The sequence below is a fragment of the Polychytrium aggregatum genome, assembly GCF_025602895.1.
Source record: "Polychytrium aggregatum strain JEL109 chromosome Unknown BJ171scaffold_1, whole genome shotgun sequence".
Classification (NCBI taxonomy): domain Eukaryota; kingdom Fungi; phylum Chytridiomycota; class Chytridiomycetes; order Polychytriales; genus Polychytrium; species Polychytrium aggregatum.
In genome coordinates this window covers 868,135-888,728 of record NW_026516203.1, presented here as the reverse complement: position 1 = coordinate 888,728, position 20,594 = coordinate 868,135, and the positions used below count along the sequence as shown (strand labels likewise).

The following is a 20,594-nucleotide window of genomic DNA, read 5'->3' as shown; positions in this document are numbered from 1 at the left end:
GGTCTTGCCTTCGCTGATCTGTTTTCTTGCTGCTCTTGCGCCTTGCTGCTCTTGCGTCTTGCGTCCTTGCGTCTTGCCGCGCCACAAGACGCAAGGATCTCCCGGTTTATGCGTTTCTTGTCTGTCTCTCATCCAGTTGGTCGGAAATCAACCATCGCCTGCAAGGCACCGGACGGCCGCCAGAGGTATGCATGGGCAAAGCATCAGCACAGTGCAGGCGAGCTACGGGCCATCGGGCTCTCAAAAGCGTCGTCAGTTCCCTCCCAGACTGAGCAGCGTCCTTCCTCGTCATGCTCGTCTCGACCTTGGACGCTGATTGCATCTTGCCACACCTCCACACCAGAATGTCGTCCTCCACACTCCCCCTGCTGCACGGACAGCGGTCAAGCTCTCTGTCGAGCGACGGCGTCCATGACGACAACGACAGCTCGAGCGGACATCTGGATGTCACCCCTTCCCTGAAGCGCTTCTTCCCGCTGCTGATGGGCATCCTGCTGCCCATCTCGACCTTCCTCAACATCCAGGCCATCGCCGTCCCAGGCTGGATCTCGATCTCCAAGGCCGTCGACGACGATGGGTATGGGCTCTTGCGCCCGCACCACCCGGTCGATACCGTCGTCTATTACACGCCCCCGTGGGTGACGATTTTCTCGCTCGTCTCGCTGCTCTTTGGGCTGCTTGGATCGGTGTCGCTCTTCATCCGGATGCTCGAGAAGAAGCTCAAGTGGACCACAAGACTGATCATCTTCAGCTCCTTCTGCCAGGGTGGGTGCTCTGATGGATGCTGCCGAGCCGCCGCGAGCCGCCGCGAGCCGATGCTGTTCCTGGCCTCCAGGCCAGCCAAACTTGCTCCGCCGCCCCCACCCCAACCTTCCCCTCCGCGACAGCTCCACTAACCCAGTACTCCGCTCAGGCATCACCGCCATCATGATATCGATCCTGTTTATCCTGTTTGCAAAGGCCCCCGCACCCGACGCAAACTATTCGTACACAGAAGGTCAGTGTCCCGCAGCCAAGGAGCTCCCCTCACTTAGTTTTGGCATGGTCTGATCAGATCTACTCTGGCGTGGTCTGGTCGGGGCTACCGTGCCTCAGACGTTGTGGCGTGATGAGTGCAAGCAGGACGGAAACTGAGGTTGCAGTTGCAGCACAGCCATGTTCCCCGAGATGTCGGTGTTGCCTCTGCCACTCCTGAGCATCCCGTGGTAACACCTTCCTTGGCCCATTGCCACCCAACAGGCTTCGGATGCAGCCTCGCCAGCGGCGTCAGCTCCCTCGTAGTCGCCATGGCCATGGTCTGGCAGCAGCATCTCAACCGGAACCAGAACTACGTATATGTCGTCCACGAACTGTCGCCTTCGCAGCGCCAGCTGAGCTTGCTGACGATGGTCTCCATCGCATACACTGTCTTTGGTGGCATGCTCTACGGCCATCTCGAGGGCTGGGACTTTGACGATGCCATGTACTGGACAGTCACCACACTCACGACGATCGGATTCGGTGACTTTTACCCCAAGACCGTCTACGGCATTGCGTTTTTCCCGATCTTTGCATCGTTTGGCATGCTGCTTGTCGGCGCCAACATCTTCTCGATCCGCCAGGTCGTGCTCGAGCTCCTGACACACCAGCTGGCCTCGCAGCTGGCTAAGAAGTTTGGTGTTTCACAGGAGGTGCAGTGGGGCGAGTCCAATTTGTCATCGCCCTCACTCCACGGACAGGATCCGCAACGACGACAGCCCAGCCACGAACGAATCGGTCGGTCGTCGATGCGGATCCCGCGCTCCCGCTCCTGGGACGACCAGTCGCGATCACGGTCTCCACACCCTGGCTCGGAGGCCATTCATGCTCCTTTGAAGCTCGAGCGGTCGCGCACAACGTCGGCTCTGGAGCTGCAGAAGCGTGCCACGATCACCCGCTTTGGCGCAGACTCCAACTTCCCGACACTGACCATTGTGGCGGGCGATCTGCACCACGACGATGTCATCAAGGAGACCCGAAGGACGGTGATCGTCCAGGTATACGTTGCCGTCGCCCTCGTTGCAGCCAACATCTTTGGATTTGGATACATTTATTCCAACCTGGAAGGATGGTCCTACCTCGAAGGCATCTACTTTTCGTTCTGTTCGTTGGCAACCATTGGTAGGCATCACTTTCGTCACCGCTGCAGCTATCGCATGAGAGCGAGTCCTCCCTGTCTTCAAGCGGACTTGAGGGCCTGGTGTTGCTGAAGCGCCCAGAGCGACCGCGAGATTCGCCACGCTGATGGGCTATGGTTTGCTGGTATCGCTCGCCGCGGTCAGCACGAGCATCTCTGTTAACTCATTCCCTGCATCGGCCCAGGCTTTGGCGATTTTGTGCCTAGCACCATCCACTCCCGAACCATCTTTATCTGGTACATCTTCATCGGAATCGGATCCATGACCTATCTTGGCTCCATGGTTGGCGAGCTCGCTCTGAACCAGTGGGTCGTCGAGATCAACAGAATCGAGAACCGTATGGATCGCTACGAGAAGAAAGCTTTGCTCAAGAGGCTCTACAAGAAGGAGAAGAAGCACAGAAGGCCCGAGACCGAGACATCGGAGGCCGAGAGCGAGGATTCTGATGCTGACTTTAGAATCAGCGTCGGACGCTCGCGACTGGGCAACCACGAGGCGGCCGTCCTTGACACCAACCCCATCCAGCAGGCCCTCGAGGGCAATCCAGACGCCGTGATCTCGCTCGACAACCCCCGGCCCGCGCCAGGACAACGCGCCGCGGCCGCCGTCGCTGGTACGCATCGGAACTACCGCACTTTGGACGACAGACGAGTGGCCTCTGGCCCGGCCACGCACTCATCCAACGAATCCCATCACGGTGCGGATGCGGACACAGCCTCGAGAGGCGTCGTCCGCGTTCGCTTGCCGACCTCGCGCCGGTCATCCGGCATCTTTGGGTCTCTGCAGGACAGCCACATCGATGTCTCATTTGCGAACCGGGAGCATGGCACGGGCGTGCGCGGACGAGAACCTCCTCGAGACGAAGCGGGCGATCTGGCGTGACCGGGTCGTCGCGCTGCCTGCTCGTCCGGAGCCGAGCGATTTGCTGCCGCACGCCGGCGCCGTCGGCTCCACCTCGCACACTTTTTTTTTCCCTCACTCATCTGTGATTACTTTTTTTGTCGTGCGCCGCGTCCTTGCCTGGCAAAGGGGTTCGGTCGGTTTGATTCCCCTCCTCGCCTCTTGCGGTGAATAGATTGCTGGCACCAGCTTGGTGTGCCGAGTCAGTATCGGTGGCAATCCAGGCCGAGATCAGGCGTTCGTTTCTGGACGGATGCGCAGAGGCGGTGGTTTCGGACGTAACAGGTGCAGTCGTTCCAAACACGGCGGCCGGGGAACGGGTGCCCTTCCTGGCCGGTGATCATGATGGTGTCAAAGCTGATACCGCGCCACGCTGCTTTGACACAGCAAAAAGGCCGCCAAGCCACGTGCCCGGGTACACACGGCGGCTTGTGCGCTTTCCGTGTTCGCATTCGCATTCGCGGCTTGGCGCACCGCTCTGGGCCATGGCCGTCTCGGCTCCGGCTGCCTCCCGGCTGCTTCCCGGTCTTTCCCGCTCTCCTCGCCGATAAATTCGATCGTTGCCCACCGACTTTCTCGATCGCCGTCGTCCTGCACACGCTTGTCCATCCCCCCCTCCCCAGTGCTCTGCCGCGTCGCCCTAATCTCGCCTGCCCGTCATGAGCAGCACCACCACGAGCGGCAACTTAAACAACAACAACGGCGCCCTTATCGCCGTCGGTGTCCTTGGCGCTGCCCTGCAAAGAACCATCAACGGCGGCGCCTTGTCTGAGAACTTGACATCCATTGCCATCAGCATCTTTAGCTTCGTCTTTCTGGTGAAGACCCTGGAAATGCCCTCTGCCGACTGCGGCATCTTCATCCAACCCGAGTCGACAGACAAGGCCCAAGGATGGCTTGGCAAAGTCTACCAACGGGTCATACTTGGCTGGCTGAACGAGTCCGGCATCATGTGCAGCGTGCACACCTTGGCGCCTCCAACCTGCCAGAGTAGACAAAAGCCAAGTACGATGTCCTCGCTGTGTTTCGTACGCCCCACATGCCAGCAATTTCCTTTCTGACAACCGAGCTAACACCTCACGCCCAATAACTTGGATGGGCTGCTTTCTTCTTGAAGACCCAGATGAGAAAGGCTCGCCCCAGACTCAAGCTGGCTCGCCTCAGACCGAAGCCAACTCACACCCGACCCAGGCGAGCTCGTCTCAGGCCCAGCCCCATCCTCCCCAGCCTGGACTTGCCTCTTCCCAAGCGCCACCAGGCCCGCCCTTGACAAAAAGCGACGTCCCGAGCACTTCAGGTCGGTATTCGGTATATCCGAGTCACGGTCGTCTGTCCTGCCCATTTTTAGTCAGAGACCTCACACGCCGACGCTATCACTATCACTTTATCAGACGATAATGAAGAACTGGAGAGCAAGGAAGCGGAGGCAGGAAGGTGGGCGCATGCCAGCTACGGCATGTTGAAACACATTTACTCCGGCTCGAACAGAGTCGGAGCGTATCAAAATGAACAGACTGCAAATAACGAGAACAAGTATATGATATCAAGCTATGCTAGCAAAATCCGTATTATGACCCGCCAGCAGCTCATCAATATGGTGGATTACTTATGGGAAAATGCGCTCAAATCTCCCAAGAGCGGAATCGACGTTTGGGGCGAGCGTCTAGTAAGCGACCTCAAGGCTTGGCAAGGCGAAGCACAGATATCCACCTCCGAACCCGACCTGATTTGGAGAGCCCACAAGCGCGCCATTTCGGCTATGGCCAGCTCCATCCGACTGGCTCTTAAGGATATATCTCGGGAGCATGCCACCGATGACCAGGGACAGGCCGCTTTGCCACAACCAAGTACCCCCGATGGCTCTGCGAGCCCTGGCACCGGTGGTGAATCCAACAGCAATGTATCTGCAACTGATGCTCTGCCTCAGGACCCGAAGGATTTATTGAGGTGGCTGTTCAAAGATAACATAGCTTCAGGCTCAAACAGCGCTTTGAGCGTATCCGATGACTTCACCAACGTATCGATTGATCTGCTCAGGCACTATATGGCCTACAAGGCAGCGAAGTATACCCTCGAGCGTCTCAACGAGAATGGTCCGAAGCGTATGTACTTTGTCGTTGCAGGATACAGCCGAGACTCGCTCTCGAACCTGCTCAACACTCTGGGAATGCGGGACCCTGTAAACGACCTCCGGAAGGCTCACTCCGAGCACATCGGTGAGGGCGGTCCCTTCTCAAGCAAAAAGACCTATGAATGGTGGACTGGCGCTTTGCAGTGTCTCCTTGAAGCCGCTGTGGCAGCCGTGCTCACTGCTGTACTGGGCCTGGGCCCCTTGATCTCGATGAGTGCCGCTCGACTATTCCTCGTCCGAGCCAACTTTGTTCCTTCGGGAGCGCCTTGTGCCGATCACTTTATCGACGAAGCCGAAGTCTTTTCCGTCGGAAGCGGTCGTGACGAGTGGTGGGCTCTCATCAAACGGCGCCCTGCTGAGTATGTGCTCAACCAACTCGGCCTGCTTGCTCTCGTGGAGCTCAGCCTCGTGATCGCTGTGTGGTTCCTGGTTGAAAATCAGCACAGCTCGATCGGGTACGTCTATGTTTGTGAGACTTTCCCAAACATACTTCCCAAAGTCATTGCCATTTTTGCCTCGGTCCTGATCCTGGCAGCTGGCTTGGCTCTGATTGCGCCCAAGAGTATCCGCACCAGGGCCCAATCGCTCTATTACCATGAGGAAAAACACTCACTCGCAGTCAAAGTTAAAAAAAATAACAGCAAAACAGTCAAGCCTCCCCAGAGCGATGCCGGACAAAACGATGTCGACGGTAACGGCCATAATCAGAGTGGATCCAACGAGGCAGTTATCAAGATGAGTGAGACCCAGAGCAATCGAAACTCCGAAAGCATTCCTCTGGTTGAAACCACCGCTCAGCCGAACAGATCCGACCAAGAGTATAGTCGATCTATTCTCGAAGATTACGAAACCACAAGCTTCGAGTACCTTTACTTCGCCTTTTGTCTCGTGCTTGCGGTGTTGGTATGCCTGTCGACGTTCCTGCTCAAATCGCCCTTCACTCAGGTAGGCATCCCAACCCAAATGGGAATGCACCCTGCACCACCAGCAGCTCACTTCGGTGTCAAAAGCCTGTAGCTGTCATCGCTTTCTAATGTTCACTCGCAACTGCCTCTGGCTTCCTTCTGAAAGTGGGTGTATGAGTTTGCCGCCTTGATCCTCTGGATGTATGGCGAAACTATCAAGCCACATATGCGAAAGGGTCGAAATATCGTGACCCACGAGGTCGCAGCATATTTCATAGCGTTCATCAGTCTCCTTATCGGCGCCACATGCGCCCCGTTGGCTCCAAAGGTGCTCAACTTGATTCCGTGAGAGCCCGATCGAAGTTGGTCATGTCGCCAGTGCAAAGTCTGCACCGCAACCTGGTGGTTCCTGTCCTGCTGTGCACCTTCCACCCTTGGCCATCGTCAAGTCATCCAACAGCACCTATTGGGTGCATGGCATTATCAAATGCACTCCACCGACGAGGGAACCATCGCAGGCGTGTCCGTATATTGTATAGTCAGGAAGTTGTCTGTATTGGGCGAGAAGCCTTCGAACATGATTCCTCGTTTTTATTTCAAAGGTATGTCTCCGGGACACTTGAAACGTCAAAGCCGACGAAATATATCAGCATCAGGATCAGTATCACCGGGGTGTCGCTCACAAACACAGCATCCCAAGCGCACGCTGGTGACAGATGCAAGTCACCTCCTCCTGGCGATGGTCATGATGAATGATAAATGGATGTGTATTCCACTCCAAAAACCAAATCGTTCATTTGGCGAGCGCTGTCAATGAATTGCTGCTTTTGCCAGGGCTGTCTTCTCTGCCGCGAACACTGCATCTCATCCAGATCGCCAAATCCGCCTGCTGGTTCGTCTGAATCGTCTCTGCCCCGATGGCTCTATGGAACCATGACGCTGCTGCGGACTTGCTCGCATCTGCTATCAAGCTCATCCTCTTTGACCAGGGTCTCATCGGGATGTAAGCATTACAACGGTGTGTCCGTCGACTCTCGTTGCAACGATGCAGCCCCGCCAACCCCTCTTCCAATCCACATCTCTCTTCCACCAGGCCCTTCGACAAGCTGGTCCCGGCGTCAGCTCCTCGAGTGGTGAGCAATCCCAGTGGGTCACCCCGCCAGGCGAAAGTCATCGTCAGTTGCTGCTCATTCACCATCGACCACTGCCGATCGGCCATCGATTTAGTCCAGCTCACATTTCATCATTCTCCCCGACTGACTCGTCACAGAAGCGGCTCGTGGAAGCGTCCGCAGATCTTTTTGAGGCGATGGAGTCGGCTCTGGCTGCTCTTGGTCAAACGGAGCTCGATCAAGTCGTCGTCCTTGTTCACCTCGGATCGACGCTGATGACCCCGAAGCTGCTACTCGAATTCAGGCTCGACTGCTCGAAATCGTCTCCGCTGGCCGAGCCGGGGCGCCTGTCCGATACCGTTCACAGATCCTTCTTGCGGAGCCTCGCTGTGAGCATGGTATCACTCGACCGCCCCAAGTGTAAGCCCGCTATCGAAGAGGTGCATGTCGCTCGCGATGCTTGGTCCATCGTCGTTACCGCATCTTCCTTCTCGGCCGACCGCAGAGAATCGCTGTGTTTTTTTTCCAGCAATGCCGGCTTCCGTCGCTCGCAAACTGACCTTCCCATACCCTGCTTTATCGCCCGTGCCGACGTGGATGGATGGACGATTGACATTTGGCATTCTGCTGCCGAATGGCGGTGTGGACCTCAAGCTTCGCTGTCGCATCTGAGGGTGCTAGTGCTTGTCCCAAGAGATGTCACTCTGCCGCCTGGGTTTCTGCCGAAGCAGCAGTTCTCCCTTGGCAAAGCCAGGCAACAGGCCAAAGCCGTCCTCGTCCACGATTTCCCACATGCTGACGGCGGGCCGGACCCATCGTTGTGGATGGAAGGCTCGGCTCGCTGGGTGTGGGTCGAGTGCATCCACATCCTACAGGCGATCCAATGAAAAACGGGACCCTTGATTTTGAGCATTGGTGAATGCTATCACTCAAGACCATCACGCGCTGGCCACGACCACTCAGCGATGGATCTGAATCAAGGACGCTTTCTCTCCCGGATGGCTCCCCGCAAGCGAAAGGCGCCAGCCAGGAGACGGCGATTCAAGCGACTCGATCTACAGGTGTGCTTACAGTGCCGGGAAGCCAAGCGACTCGAGAAGGCCGAGTATCTTGATATCGATCCACCATGGAGCAGTCCAGAGGGCGAGTGAATGCACCACACAAAGAGATTGCCAACCAGGACGGGAAACAATCGCATGGCTTGCTCACTGGAGCCTACAGAAGTTCGGCAGGCTGTCCCGTTTCTTTCTGGATAGACTATAAAAGCAACATAGCATCGATTCCGACAGATCCCTGTCACCGCCGGTAGCGTCCCGGATGCCGCCGTGGTGCATGCTCCGTCACAGACGGCTTGAGAGAGAGGGAAGGGTGAGCACCACGGCCCGCCTGGAGGCTGCGACGGAATGGCTCCTTGGGCAAACCCAGTCGCACCAAAATTTTTCCTCGTCGCCAGGACACGGATCGCCCTCGCCCTTGGACGCTCATCTCGCACCTGGCCCCGGTCTCCCTCTGGACGCATACCTCTGCCGGGCCCGTACGCCGTTGGAACTCTGAAACGATGCCCTGCTCTGTCGTCTCCAGGCTCTGTCTCACCATCATCCGAGAGCACTTTGGCCCCGTTGTTGAAGTAATAGTTCTGCGGCCTGATTCGCTGCGTTTGCTGTTCTTTCGATGATGCGTCGCAGGGCTGGACGAAGAGCTGACTCTGGGCCCGTTCGTTTCACCACCACCGCCGCCGCCGCCTCGTCCTCTCTCCCTCCCTTTCGGATTCCGCCCATCGACTCGCTCAGAAAGTCGCAGCCGCCCTCCTCACCCGTGGACGACTGACCCTCGCGAACCTGGTCCAGATCTCAAAGCAATCTGCCAAGAATGTGCGCGAATCGCTCTTCATCCTGATCCAGCACAACATCGTCATGTTCACGGAGCAGGCCGAGGGACTACGCATCATGGTGTTCTACAGCATCGACGAGCTGCAGATTATGTTCCGAGACCGCTATTCGCTCTATGTGTCCAAGATCGCTGAGGAGTATGGTCATCAGGTGGGTCTGCGTGGACAGCAACAGCGACAGCAACAGCAACAGCGTCGATAGCGTTGGTAGCGTTGGCAGAGAAGCCCGTACAGCAAGCAAGACCAGTGAAGGGCCTCTGCGACTGACGACCCGATCCTACCGCGACCTTGCCCGCCAGGGCCGAGACTTGGCATTGTGCATCATCAAGCAAGGCAAAAGCAACTATCCCACCATCCTCAAGGATCTCGATGCCCGCGACGAAGCCACTCAGAACGAGATCCGCTATGTGTTGACTCGGCTGATCGCAGATCGCTTCCTCGTTGCAGTGGAGGTCTCCGACGCCAAGTCCATCATCGACAAGAACATTGAGCGGGAGAAGGCTGCGATCGCGGAAATGGGCGGGGCCCCGTTGACCTCGAGCGAGCTGAAGAAGCTGCGAAAAAAGCTCTTTGAAACCCCAAGCTACGACGCGACCGTCTCGACTGGCTCGGTAGGGAGGGCAAAAGCAGAATATGAGAGCGAGCACAGAGTCTGGGCTCCTCGGACGAAAGGCGCTGAGATCGTCGCTGGAGATGAGCACGTCGGATAATTGATCCGGATCAGTACCCGGATCAGAAAGGGCAGCGAAATCTCGGTCGGCCAGGTCGCTTGGCAATCCGCGTGCATTTACTGACATTTCTTTCTGTATCGATGGCGGCAAGTAGAAAAGAAAGGTGCTGGACTTTGACGAGGTATCCAGAAAGGTAGGGCTCAGGTGTGGCTGCGGTGGTGAAGCGATCGCGCGAGCCATTGGACAGGATTTGCTGGACACAGGGTTTGCTGCGGGATGTGGGAGGTGTTCACAGGTGGCGACATCATTTTCAAGCGAAGCCAGTGCTCCCCGTTCGGAACTCAAGCGACAGGTCTGTGTATTTAAACGGATTTGGCCGTCAAAACTGAACATCATTCGTTTACTTCTCTGGATTCCCACAGAAAGTTGCCATGGAAGACAGCAAAATCGAATACTCGGTAGGATTACAGCCCGCCGACCACAAGCACGGGCCTGAAACTGCCCTGAATGACACCCATGTTGTCGCACACGGTACATGCACGTATCGATTGCTTATTTCTGCACCACTCCCCAATAGGACGACCAGTTCTGGAAAATCAACGTCGAGTACTGCAACATTCACTGCCGCACGGATGTGAGTCTCGATGTGCCGCTTGCCTGTGGCTGTTCCAGCACGACGAGGCATGTGCTGACAGGTATTTGTAACCACATAGATCATCGCCAAGCTCGCCACAATGCGGATCAGCAGCGGCGCCGGCCATCTGATAAGAGTAATTCTGCGGAAGCTCCAGGACAAAATGAAGACCTGCCGCGGCGAAAAAACCTCGGGTATGTGGTTGACTCGAAGCATTGGTACACCTGACTCGAAGCATTAGAGCACTTGATTCGAAGCACTGCGGCACATCCGCACCTGGCACAGCTCGAGCCGCTCACTATGCCTCCTCCGACCCGTCACGCTGTCACTGCAGAGGATATTTCGCAGCTCTGGATCTCGCAGGCCCTGCGAGACGACTCGATGCTCAAGATCGAAGGCGAGGACTCTGACAACCGGCTGGCGAGCTATCTCGATGTGCTCGCCGAGGATCCTGCCGGTTTCCTGACCAAGATCGACGAGCGCGGCGGTGGCACTTATGTTGTCGCCCTTGAACGCCTCAAGGGGTATCTTCAGACACTGGCGATCGAGTCCATGATCTATGAGCGATATGGGTCCGTGTTTTGTCGCATCTGGCGCCTGCTCAAGATCGAGGGCTATCTGGACGAGAAGCAGGTGAGTGAGTCCTTTCTGATTTGTGCCTGCGTTGTCGATGCCATCACTGGTGTAGATGCTGACGCCGCTGACACAGGTCTCGAGGCTTGCCATGATCCCGATCAAGACAGCACGCGAATGTCTGAACGAGCTGATGGCTGGGGGCTTCGTTTTCATTCAGGTATCGGCATACCGGGCTGACGACCGAGTTGGCGACCGAGCTGCGCTGGATGTCCCTGGGCAGCAACCCGGGTGGCTGGGTCGGAATGATTGACGCTGACGCCTTGATTCGGTTCGGCTTGCCAGGATGTTCCCAAGACCACCGACCATGCGCCTTCGCGAACCTTCTATCTATTTGGAGTGTCGGTCGATCAATGCGTCGAGCGGATGCTGCAGCAGTCGTACCGCATGCTCAACAACGTCAAGCTGCGGCGGAAGAAGGAGCTCGAAGATCGCCAGGTGCTACTGGAGAAGATTGAGCGAACCGACGTTGCGCAGAACCTGGACCTACTCAGTGACTCCGACAAAGCCCAGTGGGGTCTGCTCAAGAAGACGGTTGGGCTGCTCAAAGCAACGGAGCTCCGACTGGACGAGCTGATTATGACGCTTCGAGACATCTGAACAGGGCCCTGGATGGCTGTGCGGCTGGGTGGGAGGGCGGCCCGGGTGTGCCAACGGAGGCAGAGGAGCGATGTACATCCGGAACGAGCGACGGCCGACTGATAACAACGAATGCAATGCTGTCTCGATGGCGTTGATATCTGCCCAGGCCATGGCCGCTCGCTCGCGGTGGTCCCCAGCACGGGACGGCCGACATCCAGTGGGGGTGGCCGACACCGACACGGCCGTTTGGCCTCGGGTTTGGGCCGTCCCGCTGCGCTCGCCGGGCCGGGACAGAGCGCCGTTCTCGCCTGCGCGGAGGGCGCTGTTGCTCCTCGCCGAGCCAGCCACAGCTTGTGCGGCGCACAGAGACAGTGCGCCCTGCCCTCTCGCCCCCGCCCCGCCCCCGCCCCCGTCCTCGCTTGCGCGTCGCCGTTTTCGTTTTTTCGTTGTTTTTCGGTGCAGACCGCCTCTCGGCCAGCCCGCTCTTCGTCCTGCATCCACTCCCACCCGGAGCCTCATCGTCTTGGTCGCCCGTTGCTCCCTGCCAGCAGTCCCGTCGCCCGCTCTCATATCCCCTCAAGGCCTCTGTCTTCGACCCGCCACTATGTTCGCCCAAGCTAGCGCCCGTCTGGCCCGCAGCCGCCCCTCGATTGTAATCTGTCGTTCGCTGTCTGCTCTCTGCTCCCGCTCTCGTGGCACTGTCTCGAGATGAGCCCAGATGTGCCGGGCTGCCGGTCGCCATCATCGAGTCTGTCGGCCTGTCGCAGTAGCAGTTGTCTCGATGCGGGCACGCCGTGGGCTGTCGTCTCCTCCGCTGACGTCCCGGACCGAGGTCGCCTGTCTTGTCAGCTGTCCAGGTCCAACCGAGCCTGCGATGTCGGCCCAATGTCCATATCCGCTCAATGGGGGCCCGGCAGAGATGGCGCTCGGGGCTGGCGAGGCGTCCTCGATTCGGCAGTGCTGCCTCGACCTTGGCCGTCGCCTCATCACCGATCCTGCTGGTTGGCCGGTCCGCTGTTGCAGCCCAGCTAACGTTCCCTGTGTCTGCTCGGCTTACTTTCGACCGGATCGCCCTGGCCTGGTCTGGCCTGGATCCTGCCACTGTCTGCGATTGTGCCGGACTGCTCCCTCTCCCCTTCCCCAGCTCCGTGCTGCCAGCCTTGTCCCTCGCCGCAACCTGTCCATCCACGAGCACCTGTCGATGGGCCTTCTCTCGCAGTATGGCATCAAGACTCCCCGCGGATCTGTTGCCACAAACCCCCAGCAGGCCGAGAACATTGCCAAGGAGATTGCTTCTGAGGACCTGGTCATCAAGGCCCAGGTTCTTGCTGGCGGCCGTGGCAAGGGTACCTTCGACTCTGGTCTCAAGGGTGGTGTCCGTGTCGTCTACTCGTAAGTGGTTGAGATCGGCCGCGTAGGATTGCAGCGTAGCGTTGCAGCGTAGCATTGCAGCGTAGCATTGCAGCGTAGCATTGCAGCGTAACGTTGCAGCGTAGCAATCGCGCAAGAGACAAGTGGGCATATTGGCTGCATGCCCAGTAGAGACCGATCTGCCGAATGGGCTTGGCTGGCCCACTCTCCTTTCGCTCAACTGACCCATGTCTTTGATCGATCCGTCTCTGCAGCCCTGCCGAGGTCAAGACCTACGCCGAGAAGATGCTTGGCCACAAGCTGATCACCAAGCAGACCGGTGCTGCCGGCCGCATCTGCAACGCCGTGAGTATTTCCTTTTTGCTCAGCTTTGGCTTCTCCGCGGTCATCGCAAGTCAATTCGGCCGCTGACACTGCTCATCCCGCTGCTTGCAGGTCTACGTTGTCGAGAGAATGTACGTCCGTCGCGAGTACTACCTCGCCATCATCATGGATCGCGCCACCCAGGGCCCTGTCATCGTCGCCTCCTCGCAGGGTGGCATGGACATTGAGACTGTCGCCCACGAGACCCCCGAGGCCATCATCACCCACTCTGTCGACATCAACAAGGGTCTCCAGCGCGAGGATGCTGTCTCTGTTGCCCAGAAGATCGGCTTCCAGGGCAAGTCCATCGACCAGGTGTGTGCCGGCTCTGTATGCACTTGACCCATGGCCATGTCCATTCGTGCAGTGCAACGCAGCGCAGTGCAGCTTGCCCATTGTCCTGATACATGTCGCACCGGTCTCCTAACGTCGATTGCCGACTCTCCAGGCTGCTGATACCATCGAGCGCCTCTACAAGCTCTTCCTTGAGAAGGACGCCACCATGATCGAGATCAACCCCCTGGCTGAGGTTGCTGGCGGTGATGGTGAGTGTCATGATCGCAATTGCTGTTGTGCGCTCCCCTGCTTTGATATTTGTTAGTCTGTCAAGCCGCTCAAGTGGCTGCAAGTGTGCTGCACCTGCAGCTCACAGCCACGCAGGCTCTTTCCAGTATCCCCCCGCTATCCAAGTAGTGGCCCTCGCCCTAACACACGTGTTTTGCTTTTTGCCTCAGTCTACTGCATGGATGCCAAGTTTGGCTTCGACGACAACGCCGAGTTCCGCCAAAAGTCCGTCTTTGACCTCCGCGACACCACCCAGGAGGATTCTCGTGAGGTCGCTGCTTCCAAGTGGAACCTCAACTACATTGGCCTTGAGGGCAACATCGGCTGCCTCGGTAAGTCGCCAGCTGCGTGTCCGGTGCTGGTGTGGGTGGTGTGTGCCCTGTTGAGACGCATCCATGTCCCCTCATCACGAGTTTGGTCTCGCTCTCGGAACACACGGGCTGAGCGCCGCATTCGCGGCTCCCTTCGTCGTCTGAACGGGGCAACAGACTGCCTCTGCATCCTTGGACGGCCACGCTGACATCTCTCCCTCTGGCAGTCAACGGCGCTGGTCTTGCCATGGCCACCATGGACATCATCAAGCTCCATGGCGGTGAGCCTGCCAACTTCCTCGATGTTGGTGGTGGCGCTTCCGCCGAGCAGGTCGCTGAGGCCTTCAAGATCATCAGCAGCGATCCCCATGTCTCGGCCATCCTGGTGAACATTTTCGGCGGTATCATGCGCTGCGATGTCATCGCCCAGGGCATCATCCAGGCTGTTCAGCAGCTCGGCCTGGAGATCCCCCTCGTTGTCCGTCTCCAGGGTACCGAGGTCGAGGCTGCCAAGAAGATGATCAAGGAGAGTGGCCTGAAGATGTTCTCGATCGACGACCTCGATGCCGCCGCCAACAAGGCCGTCAAGCTCAGCAACATCATCCGCTTGGCCCGTGAGGCCAAGGTCGGTGTCACGTTTGAACTGTAAATCTCCACTTTCCCGCACCCGTCCTCGATCCTCTCTCCCAAGCCCCCTTCACCTTCTCCCACTCTGTCGTGAATATCTTGTAGCCTTGGTCAGCTCTCTCCCTCTTTCCCTCCTGCTCTCTCTCTCTCCTTTTCCATCCGTTTCGGACGCTTCCCACGGGACTTGTCAACGGCGTGTCGCTGCGACCAGAGACACATCCCGCCCCGGACCTCTGGAAAGCATGCTGTTGGAGATCGGCCATGACAGTACATACATACATACTTTTTTTTTTCTTCTGATCCATGGGGCTGCGTTTTCGATGCTGTTCTGGCCTGTGCGGCCACGGATATCGCCGGCAAGCTCGCTGGCTGGCTGGTGCAGTGCCCTGTCTGCCCCCTGGTTGTTCTTGGCTGGTTGTCTCGCGCGCTGGCCTGGCCCCAGCCGCATCGGGCTTTTGCTTCTTGCCAGCCAGATCTGCCATCCAGCATCCAAGCCGTGCACGCCGTCGACATGAGCACCTGCCAGATTACCCCCGAGGTCCTCGATGCCTTAAAGGTGAGGGCTGTACCCGAGACTCTCGGTGGCCGCAGGAGGCGGAGGAAAGCCCCTATCGACCCGGTCCTTGGAATGACCGCTTCTGTCGATGGTTTGGCTCATGTATCGATCACTCACACTCTGCGAAACATCGCTCGATCCATCGCCCCGCCGACAGCAATTTCGCTTCAGGTAAATGGGCCGAGACGCTGAGCTGCAGCGGCTCACTGGCACTTCTCGGAGCGAGGCCGTCAGGCTCCGTATTGCGTTCACGATATGCGAGCATCCCTTGCTGCCTCAACGCACGGACTTGGCCGCAGCTTACTTGGCCCATACCGACCCAGTCTGTCGATGCGCTGTATCTGAAACGGCCGCTAACGCTGTGCCGCTTGATTTCACCCCCTCCCTCCACGCATCCGGGCGGATGCGATCCTGCAGAAAGTCCAAGAGCAACGCTGCCCTCGTGTTCAGGATCGATGTCAAGAGCCTGGCCGTGAGTATCGTGTGCGGGCGACATGACTCGCAAAATCGACCGATGCTGCGAGCACAGGCCGGGGATGAACCCTCGGGAACAGCAGAGGCTGTCCAAGACACACATTCGCCATCCGCTGTTCCGGAGTCTTGACTCTGGCTGCTTGTCTCCATATCGTGGGCGTCAGGTTATCCTCGATGGGCTCCACGAAAACATCAAACTAGGTGATTAGCCACAGTCTCTTGACGGCCTGCCGACATTTGCGCTCCTGTCGTCATGAACCGGGTGTAGCTACCGATACGGATGCGCCAGCACAAAGCTGTTGGATCTGGAGGCATTGTCGCAATTGTTCGAAGCGAAATCCCTCCTCGCCCTTGCTCGTCCTGGCGACCCGACAGGAGCGATGGTTTCGGGATCTTGGATGCTGGCAAAGCAGGCTTCTGATCCGTCTCTTTTCTGTGCACGATTCAATCCAGAGGATCTCTCTGAGGAGCTGCCCGAGAACACCCCGCGCTTCATGGTGCTGTCGTATGAGCTCAAGTTGGAGGACGACCGTGTCAGCTATCCTCTCGTCGGCATCTTTTACTGGTACGTCCATCGATGCAATGGCAGCACTACGATGCGCACTTGGAGCAACCCAAATGCCAATGCCACATCCCAAATGCCAATGCCACATCCCGAATGCCAATGCCACATCCCAAATGACAATGCCACATCCCAAATGCCAATGCGACAGCCCCGAAGGTATGATCTGTCAGCAGTCATTTTCATGTCTCCGTGCATGTACTTCTCGACCACACAGCCCCGGCAACTCGGACGCTGGCTTGCTTTCTCTCCTTTGGCCACCGTCTGCATGCCATCGTCTGCATGCCTTTGCCATTCCCTTTGCTTCCCTCCGCCTCACGCCACCCCGTCTCATCTGCCCCACCCGCTTCGTTTGCCATGTATCGCTGTCGTGCCAGGCTCGAATGACACCAACCGGATGCTCTATGCGTCTACGGAAGCTCAGCTCTTCCAACAGGCGAGCATCAGCGGCAAGGTGAGCGCTCTGGACCCAGGAGGGTTCACTCTGGGCGACTGCCCTTTTTCTTCTTCTTCATCGGCTGGGTCCATTTGTTTGAAACTGGCTCATCTCTTCCTATCTGGTCGTCTTGCATGGCGGCGCCGACGTGCGGGACGAGATACGGGCGGCTGTGTCGGCGATGATGCGCCGATGAGTCCGAGTGGGCGAACCCCCCTGGAGTCCAACGCAGCCCGGCCCTGCTGAGACTGGATGGCGCAATGAGCACACCTTCGTCGTCTTCGACCCACGCGCTGACCCAGCCCGCCTTGGCACGCAGGTCCTGGAGCTGCACGACGCCGAGGACCTCACCGACGAGTGGCTGACCCAGCTGCTGATTGCCTCCAAGACCCGCAAGTAGAGCTGCAGCGGGAAGGCGGCCCGGCCAGCGGGCCTGCGATTGCATCCTCGATCCGCAAGCACTGGCTCGCTGCATCAGCCCTGGCCCAGTCCGGCCCAGCCGGAGCCCCGGGCGAATGAGTCGCTCGCGGGGCCGTGTGCGACGTGGGAGTGATGTGGCCAACCAGATCGCCCGCCAATGGGCCTCCAACAATGACTCACCGCCCAGGCCTGCCCTGACACAGAACCGACACAGGCGCATTTTTTTCTCATAAATGCGTCGTCGCCTGCTCGTCCCGAACCTCGCCCCTCCTCCTGCGCTTTTCCATTCCCGCGGGTCTCGGCATCGGCTCCTCTGCTGTCTGTCCTCCGTCGGTCGCCTCTGCGTCGGACCGCTTTCCATCTCTCTTCGTGAGATCTGTCGCCTCGGTCCTCCGCTCCATTCGCTCGCGGACGCCCCCTGCCCTGCGCATTCTCCCATCCGCTCTCTCTCTCTTCCCCAAGGCCGCAGCCGCCACCGCACTCGCTGCACCCGCGCTTGCTTCACCGCACCCTTCCAGCCAGACACCGCGATCCCTCGAATTCCTCGCCTCAAAGCACGCCGCCATGTGGAGTAGCTTCCGATACTCGTCCGCCAAAGTCTTCTTCCTCAAGGAGGGTACCAACTTCCAATACTCGAGACAGGCCATCTCCTCGCCCTGCCTCCTTGGCTCCTCGTACCTCCCCGTCGGAAGCAACCGCCAGTTTGCCAGCAATCTCTCGACCTCGTCGCAGCAGATTCAGTCCAAAAAGACCAAAAAGTACCGCAACCCTCCCAGCGACACCGCCGTCATTAACCGCACGACCGACGTTCCCGATGACATCCTCCGCACCATCGGCATTCTGCGCACCGCCATCCGTGTCGGTGACTCCAAAGTGGCCCTGAACCACTGCATCCCCAGCCACTACCCGTACCTCTCCACCCAGGACCTGTTCCGGCTCATCAAGATCCTCTCCATCGCCGCCAACGAATCCAACCATAGAAACGCAAACATGACCTTCCTGCCCAAGATCCAGGAGGTCTGGGAGTTCACCGCGCAACACCTCCGCACCAGTGGCGCCACCGAACTCATCCCTCTCGGCAGCTACGGCCCCTTCTTCAAGTTCCTCGGCGACCAGGGCAACATCTCCATGCTTGAGCAGTACTGGGCCCAGATTGGCGAGCTCTGCGCCAAGCCCGACATCTACGTTTTCAATCGCCGCCTGGAGGCCCTCAGGGTCAGCAACGCCTATACCCAGGTCGTGCACGAGTTTGAGAAAATGGAGTCCGTCTACAGCCTCACTCCCGACCGTGTCTCGTACCGCGTTCTGCTGCAGGCCCTCGGCAAGCTCAAAAAGTCCAACCAGGCCCAGGAATTCCTGAGCTCCGTCGAGATCGAAAACATGTCGCCGGTCCGGAAATACCACTTTTACGTGGCGCTCTGCCGCGCCTTTTGCACCGAGGACAATCTCGAGCGCGCTCGCAGCTGCCTTGACAGCCTTCGCGACAACAATCTGCTGCTGGACCACCAGATCTACGATGTTATGATGGCGGCCTACAGCAAGGCCGACCGCATGGACGACGCCCTGCAGGTCTTTTCGCTCATGAAGGAGGATGCCCTGCGCTTCCCCACCGTCAAGCCCACAACCGAGACCTACAACATCCTGCTGCAGGTCTTTGTGCGAAGCAAGAACATCGAGGCCGCCGAGCGGATCTTTGCCACCCTATGCGAGAAGTTTGAGCCCAACGCCATCACCTACAGCACCATGATGACTGCCTATCGTGTGGTCGGCAACTACGATGCCGTCCGCAAGACCTTTGGCGAAATGGTCAAGCGCGGCGTCGAGCTGCAAATGAACGTCTTCAACTGCCTGCTGCTCATCGCCCGCAACCCCGGCGAAGTCGCTCGGATCCTTGCTCTGGCGGGCGAGCACGACCTGGCCCCCACGGGCAACACCATTAATGCCCTCGTCGTCAACCTGTGCAAACACAACGCCATCCAGAGCCTCAGCAGCCACATTGTAGCCATTCAGGGTCAGAACGTCAGCCCCACCCACGACGACTTCAAGAAGATCATCATGACTTGTCGCACGGTCGGCGCCCCCGACGAGATCATCCGCCAGCTCCTGGACTACGCGCAGCTCTGCCACGGAGCCTCCGTGAACATGTGCAACTTTGTGCTTGCCCGGAGCAACCCTGGCACTCCCCTGACTCCGCGCGCGCTTCAGGAGTGCTTCACCAACTTCTTTGATCCCTACGACGTGCAGCCCAACGGCCACACCATCCAGCTGGTCATCAACCGCCTCAACGACCGGTCGCAATCCGACCTTGTCTCGCGCATGACGCCCGACCAGCAGGCCGAGTGGTCGTGCGATGCTGTTGCCCTGGTCAATGCGCTCTTCAATCAGATCACCCGAGGCGGCTCCGAGCCGCACCGGATAACACCAAGCGTCCATAAGACGATCAACAGCTTCAAGTCCAAGTTGAGGGCCTCGGGCATGCACTGAGCCTCGTTCCCCGCTGCCAATGCTGCCAATGCTGCCCCTGCTGCCGCGCCTCCACTCCATGCTGCTCCTAACTCGCCTGCCTGTCTGCCTGCCTGCCTCCACATCCAAGCCCACCTCTCCCCCCCCCACGCTCAACCAGTGCTTTCTTGTCCCCCATAGTATGCATATTCGCTTCCTCTCCCCTGCCCGGCCTCCTGGCCACAACCTTCTGCCCGTTTGCCCCGGCCAAGGACAGATTTTTGAATGTAGTTATAACATAAACGGCAATACAACGCCACACGACGATTACCAGTGAACTTATTTTGGAACGAGGTTCCGATCAACAACGACCACATTTTTGTTCCCGGAAGCACCGTGCGTTGGCCATAGCCCTCCAATCGGAGGGTGCCGGCTTTTACAGGCAATCCAATAAAAAACGGGACACCCGGGTTTTTGACCATTCATCGAATATTTTGTTACCCAATGTTATTGCGCGCTGGCCATGACCATTCGCCGGACAGTGTGGAATCGCGACGTCAATGCGGCGCGCAACATGATCACAGTATGCAGGTCGATTGTGGAGATCGGAGGGCGACCGGCGGTCTTCACTCGGAGGCTGCCAAAGTGATCTGTTTTATTTCTTGTGGCTTTGCTTGACGCAAGCACAGCACATACTACATGTTCATGGAAACGGCTATATTGTCCCGTTTTTTTCTGAATAAAGTGTATGCCTTTGTTCGCCCCAAGTGATCCCACTCTCTGCGCTCGATGGAAACGGAGCAGTGTCTCGTGAGCAAAATGGCCGTCTCCAAATTTGCTCCGCAATCAAGTGGGT

At 58.2% G+C, this 20,594-nt stretch overlaps 8 protein-coding genes across 8 annotated transcripts; 7 read left to right on the top strand and 1 right to left on the bottom strand.

Moving 5' to 3' along the window:
• The first annotated feature begins 130 nt into the window (after positions 1–130).
• On the top strand, positions 131–3,265 carry BJ171DRAFT_484938 (uncharacterized protein). The gene is made up of 5 exons (XM_053109065.1): positions 131–185; positions 344–765; positions 914–997; positions 1,240–2,139; positions 2,341–3,265. The coding sequence occupies exons 2-5, from the start codon at positions 345–347 to the stop codon at positions 3,036–3,038; spliced, it is 2,103 nt and encodes a 700-aa protein (XP_052971844.1). The 5' UTR covers positions 131–185; position 344; the 3' UTR covers positions 3,039–3,265.
• Positions 3,266–3,532: 267 nt separating this feature from the next.
• Positions 3,533–6,754, top strand: BJ171DRAFT_7151 (uncharacterized protein). The gene is made up of 4 exons (XM_053115839.1): positions 3,533–4,061; positions 4,174–4,353; positions 4,448–6,132; positions 6,259–6,754. The coding sequence occupies exons 1-4, from the start codon at positions 3,716–3,718 to the stop codon at positions 6,439–6,441; spliced, it is 2,394 nt and encodes a 797-aa protein (XP_052971843.1). The 5' UTR covers positions 3,533–3,715; the 3' UTR covers positions 6,442–6,754.
• A 137-nt stretch (positions 6,755–6,891) lies between these two features.
• BJ171DRAFT_7137 (uncharacterized protein) lies at positions 6,892–8,136 on the top strand. Its single transcript, XM_053115835.1, has 4 exons — positions 6,892–7,095; positions 7,186–7,267; positions 7,363–7,624; positions 7,859–8,136. Exons 1-4 carry the CDS (start codon positions 7,010–7,012, stop codon positions 8,089–8,091), a joined length of 663 nt encoding a protein of 220 aa, XP_052971842.1. The 5' UTR covers positions 6,892–7,009; the 3' UTR covers positions 8,092–8,136.
• BJ171DRAFT_7122 (uncharacterized protein) lies at positions 8,137–8,571 on the bottom strand. The gene has a single exon (XM_053115834.1). The coding sequence runs from the start codon at positions 8,400–8,402 to the stop codon at positions 8,181–8,183; it is 222 nt and encodes a 73-aa protein (XP_052971841.1). The 5' UTR covers positions 8,403–8,571; the 3' UTR covers positions 8,137–8,180.
• Positions 8,572–8,621: 50 nt separating this feature from the next.
• On the top strand, positions 8,622–11,857 carry BJ171DRAFT_484932 (RNA polymerase III subunit RPC82 helix-turn-helix domain-containing protein). Its single transcript, XM_053109064.1, has 10 exons — positions 8,622–8,831; positions 8,995–9,243; positions 9,392–9,703; positions 9,918–9,956; positions 10,186–10,221; positions 10,341–10,397; positions 10,477–10,591; positions 10,732–11,030; positions 11,107–11,190; positions 11,316–11,857. Exons 1-10 carry the CDS (start codon positions 8,763–8,765, stop codon positions 11,628–11,630), a joined length of 1,575 nt encoding a protein of 524 aa, XP_052971840.1. The 5' UTR covers positions 8,622–8,762; the 3' UTR covers positions 11,631–11,857.
• Positions 11,858–12,100: 243 nt separating this feature from the next.
• BJ171DRAFT_484927 (ATP-grasp domain-containing protein) lies at positions 12,101–15,148 on the top strand. The gene is made up of 7 exons (XM_053109063.1): positions 12,101–12,264; positions 12,757–13,004; positions 13,238–13,328; positions 13,419–13,661; positions 13,795–13,891; positions 14,081–14,242; positions 14,449–15,148. Exons 1-7 carry the CDS (start codon positions 12,217–12,219, stop codon positions 14,868–14,870), a joined length of 1,311 nt encoding a protein of 436 aa, XP_052971839.1. The 5' UTR covers positions 12,101–12,216; the 3' UTR covers positions 14,871–15,148.
• Positions 15,149–15,216: 68 nt separating this feature from the next.
• On the top strand, positions 15,217–17,555 carry BJ171DRAFT_484923 (uncharacterized protein). Its single transcript, XM_053109062.1, has 8 exons — positions 15,217–15,404; positions 15,562–15,575; positions 15,822–15,876; positions 16,043–16,079; positions 16,332–16,443; positions 16,592–16,599; positions 16,818–16,894; positions 17,196–17,555. The coding sequence occupies exons 1-8, from the start codon at positions 15,360–15,362 to the stop codon at positions 17,274–17,276; spliced, it is 429 nt and encodes a 142-aa protein (XP_052971838.1). The 5' UTR covers positions 15,217–15,359; the 3' UTR covers positions 17,277–17,555.
• A 12-nt stretch (positions 17,556–17,567) lies between these two features.
• Positions 17,568–20,228, top strand: BJ171DRAFT_484921 (uncharacterized protein). Its single transcript, XM_053109061.1, has one exon. It carries the CDS (start codon positions 17,861–17,863, stop codon positions 19,778–19,780), a length of 1,920 nt encoding a protein of 639 aa, XP_052971837.1. The 5' UTR covers positions 17,568–17,860; the 3' UTR covers positions 19,781–20,228.
• Positions 20,229–20,594: the final 366 nt, after the last annotated feature.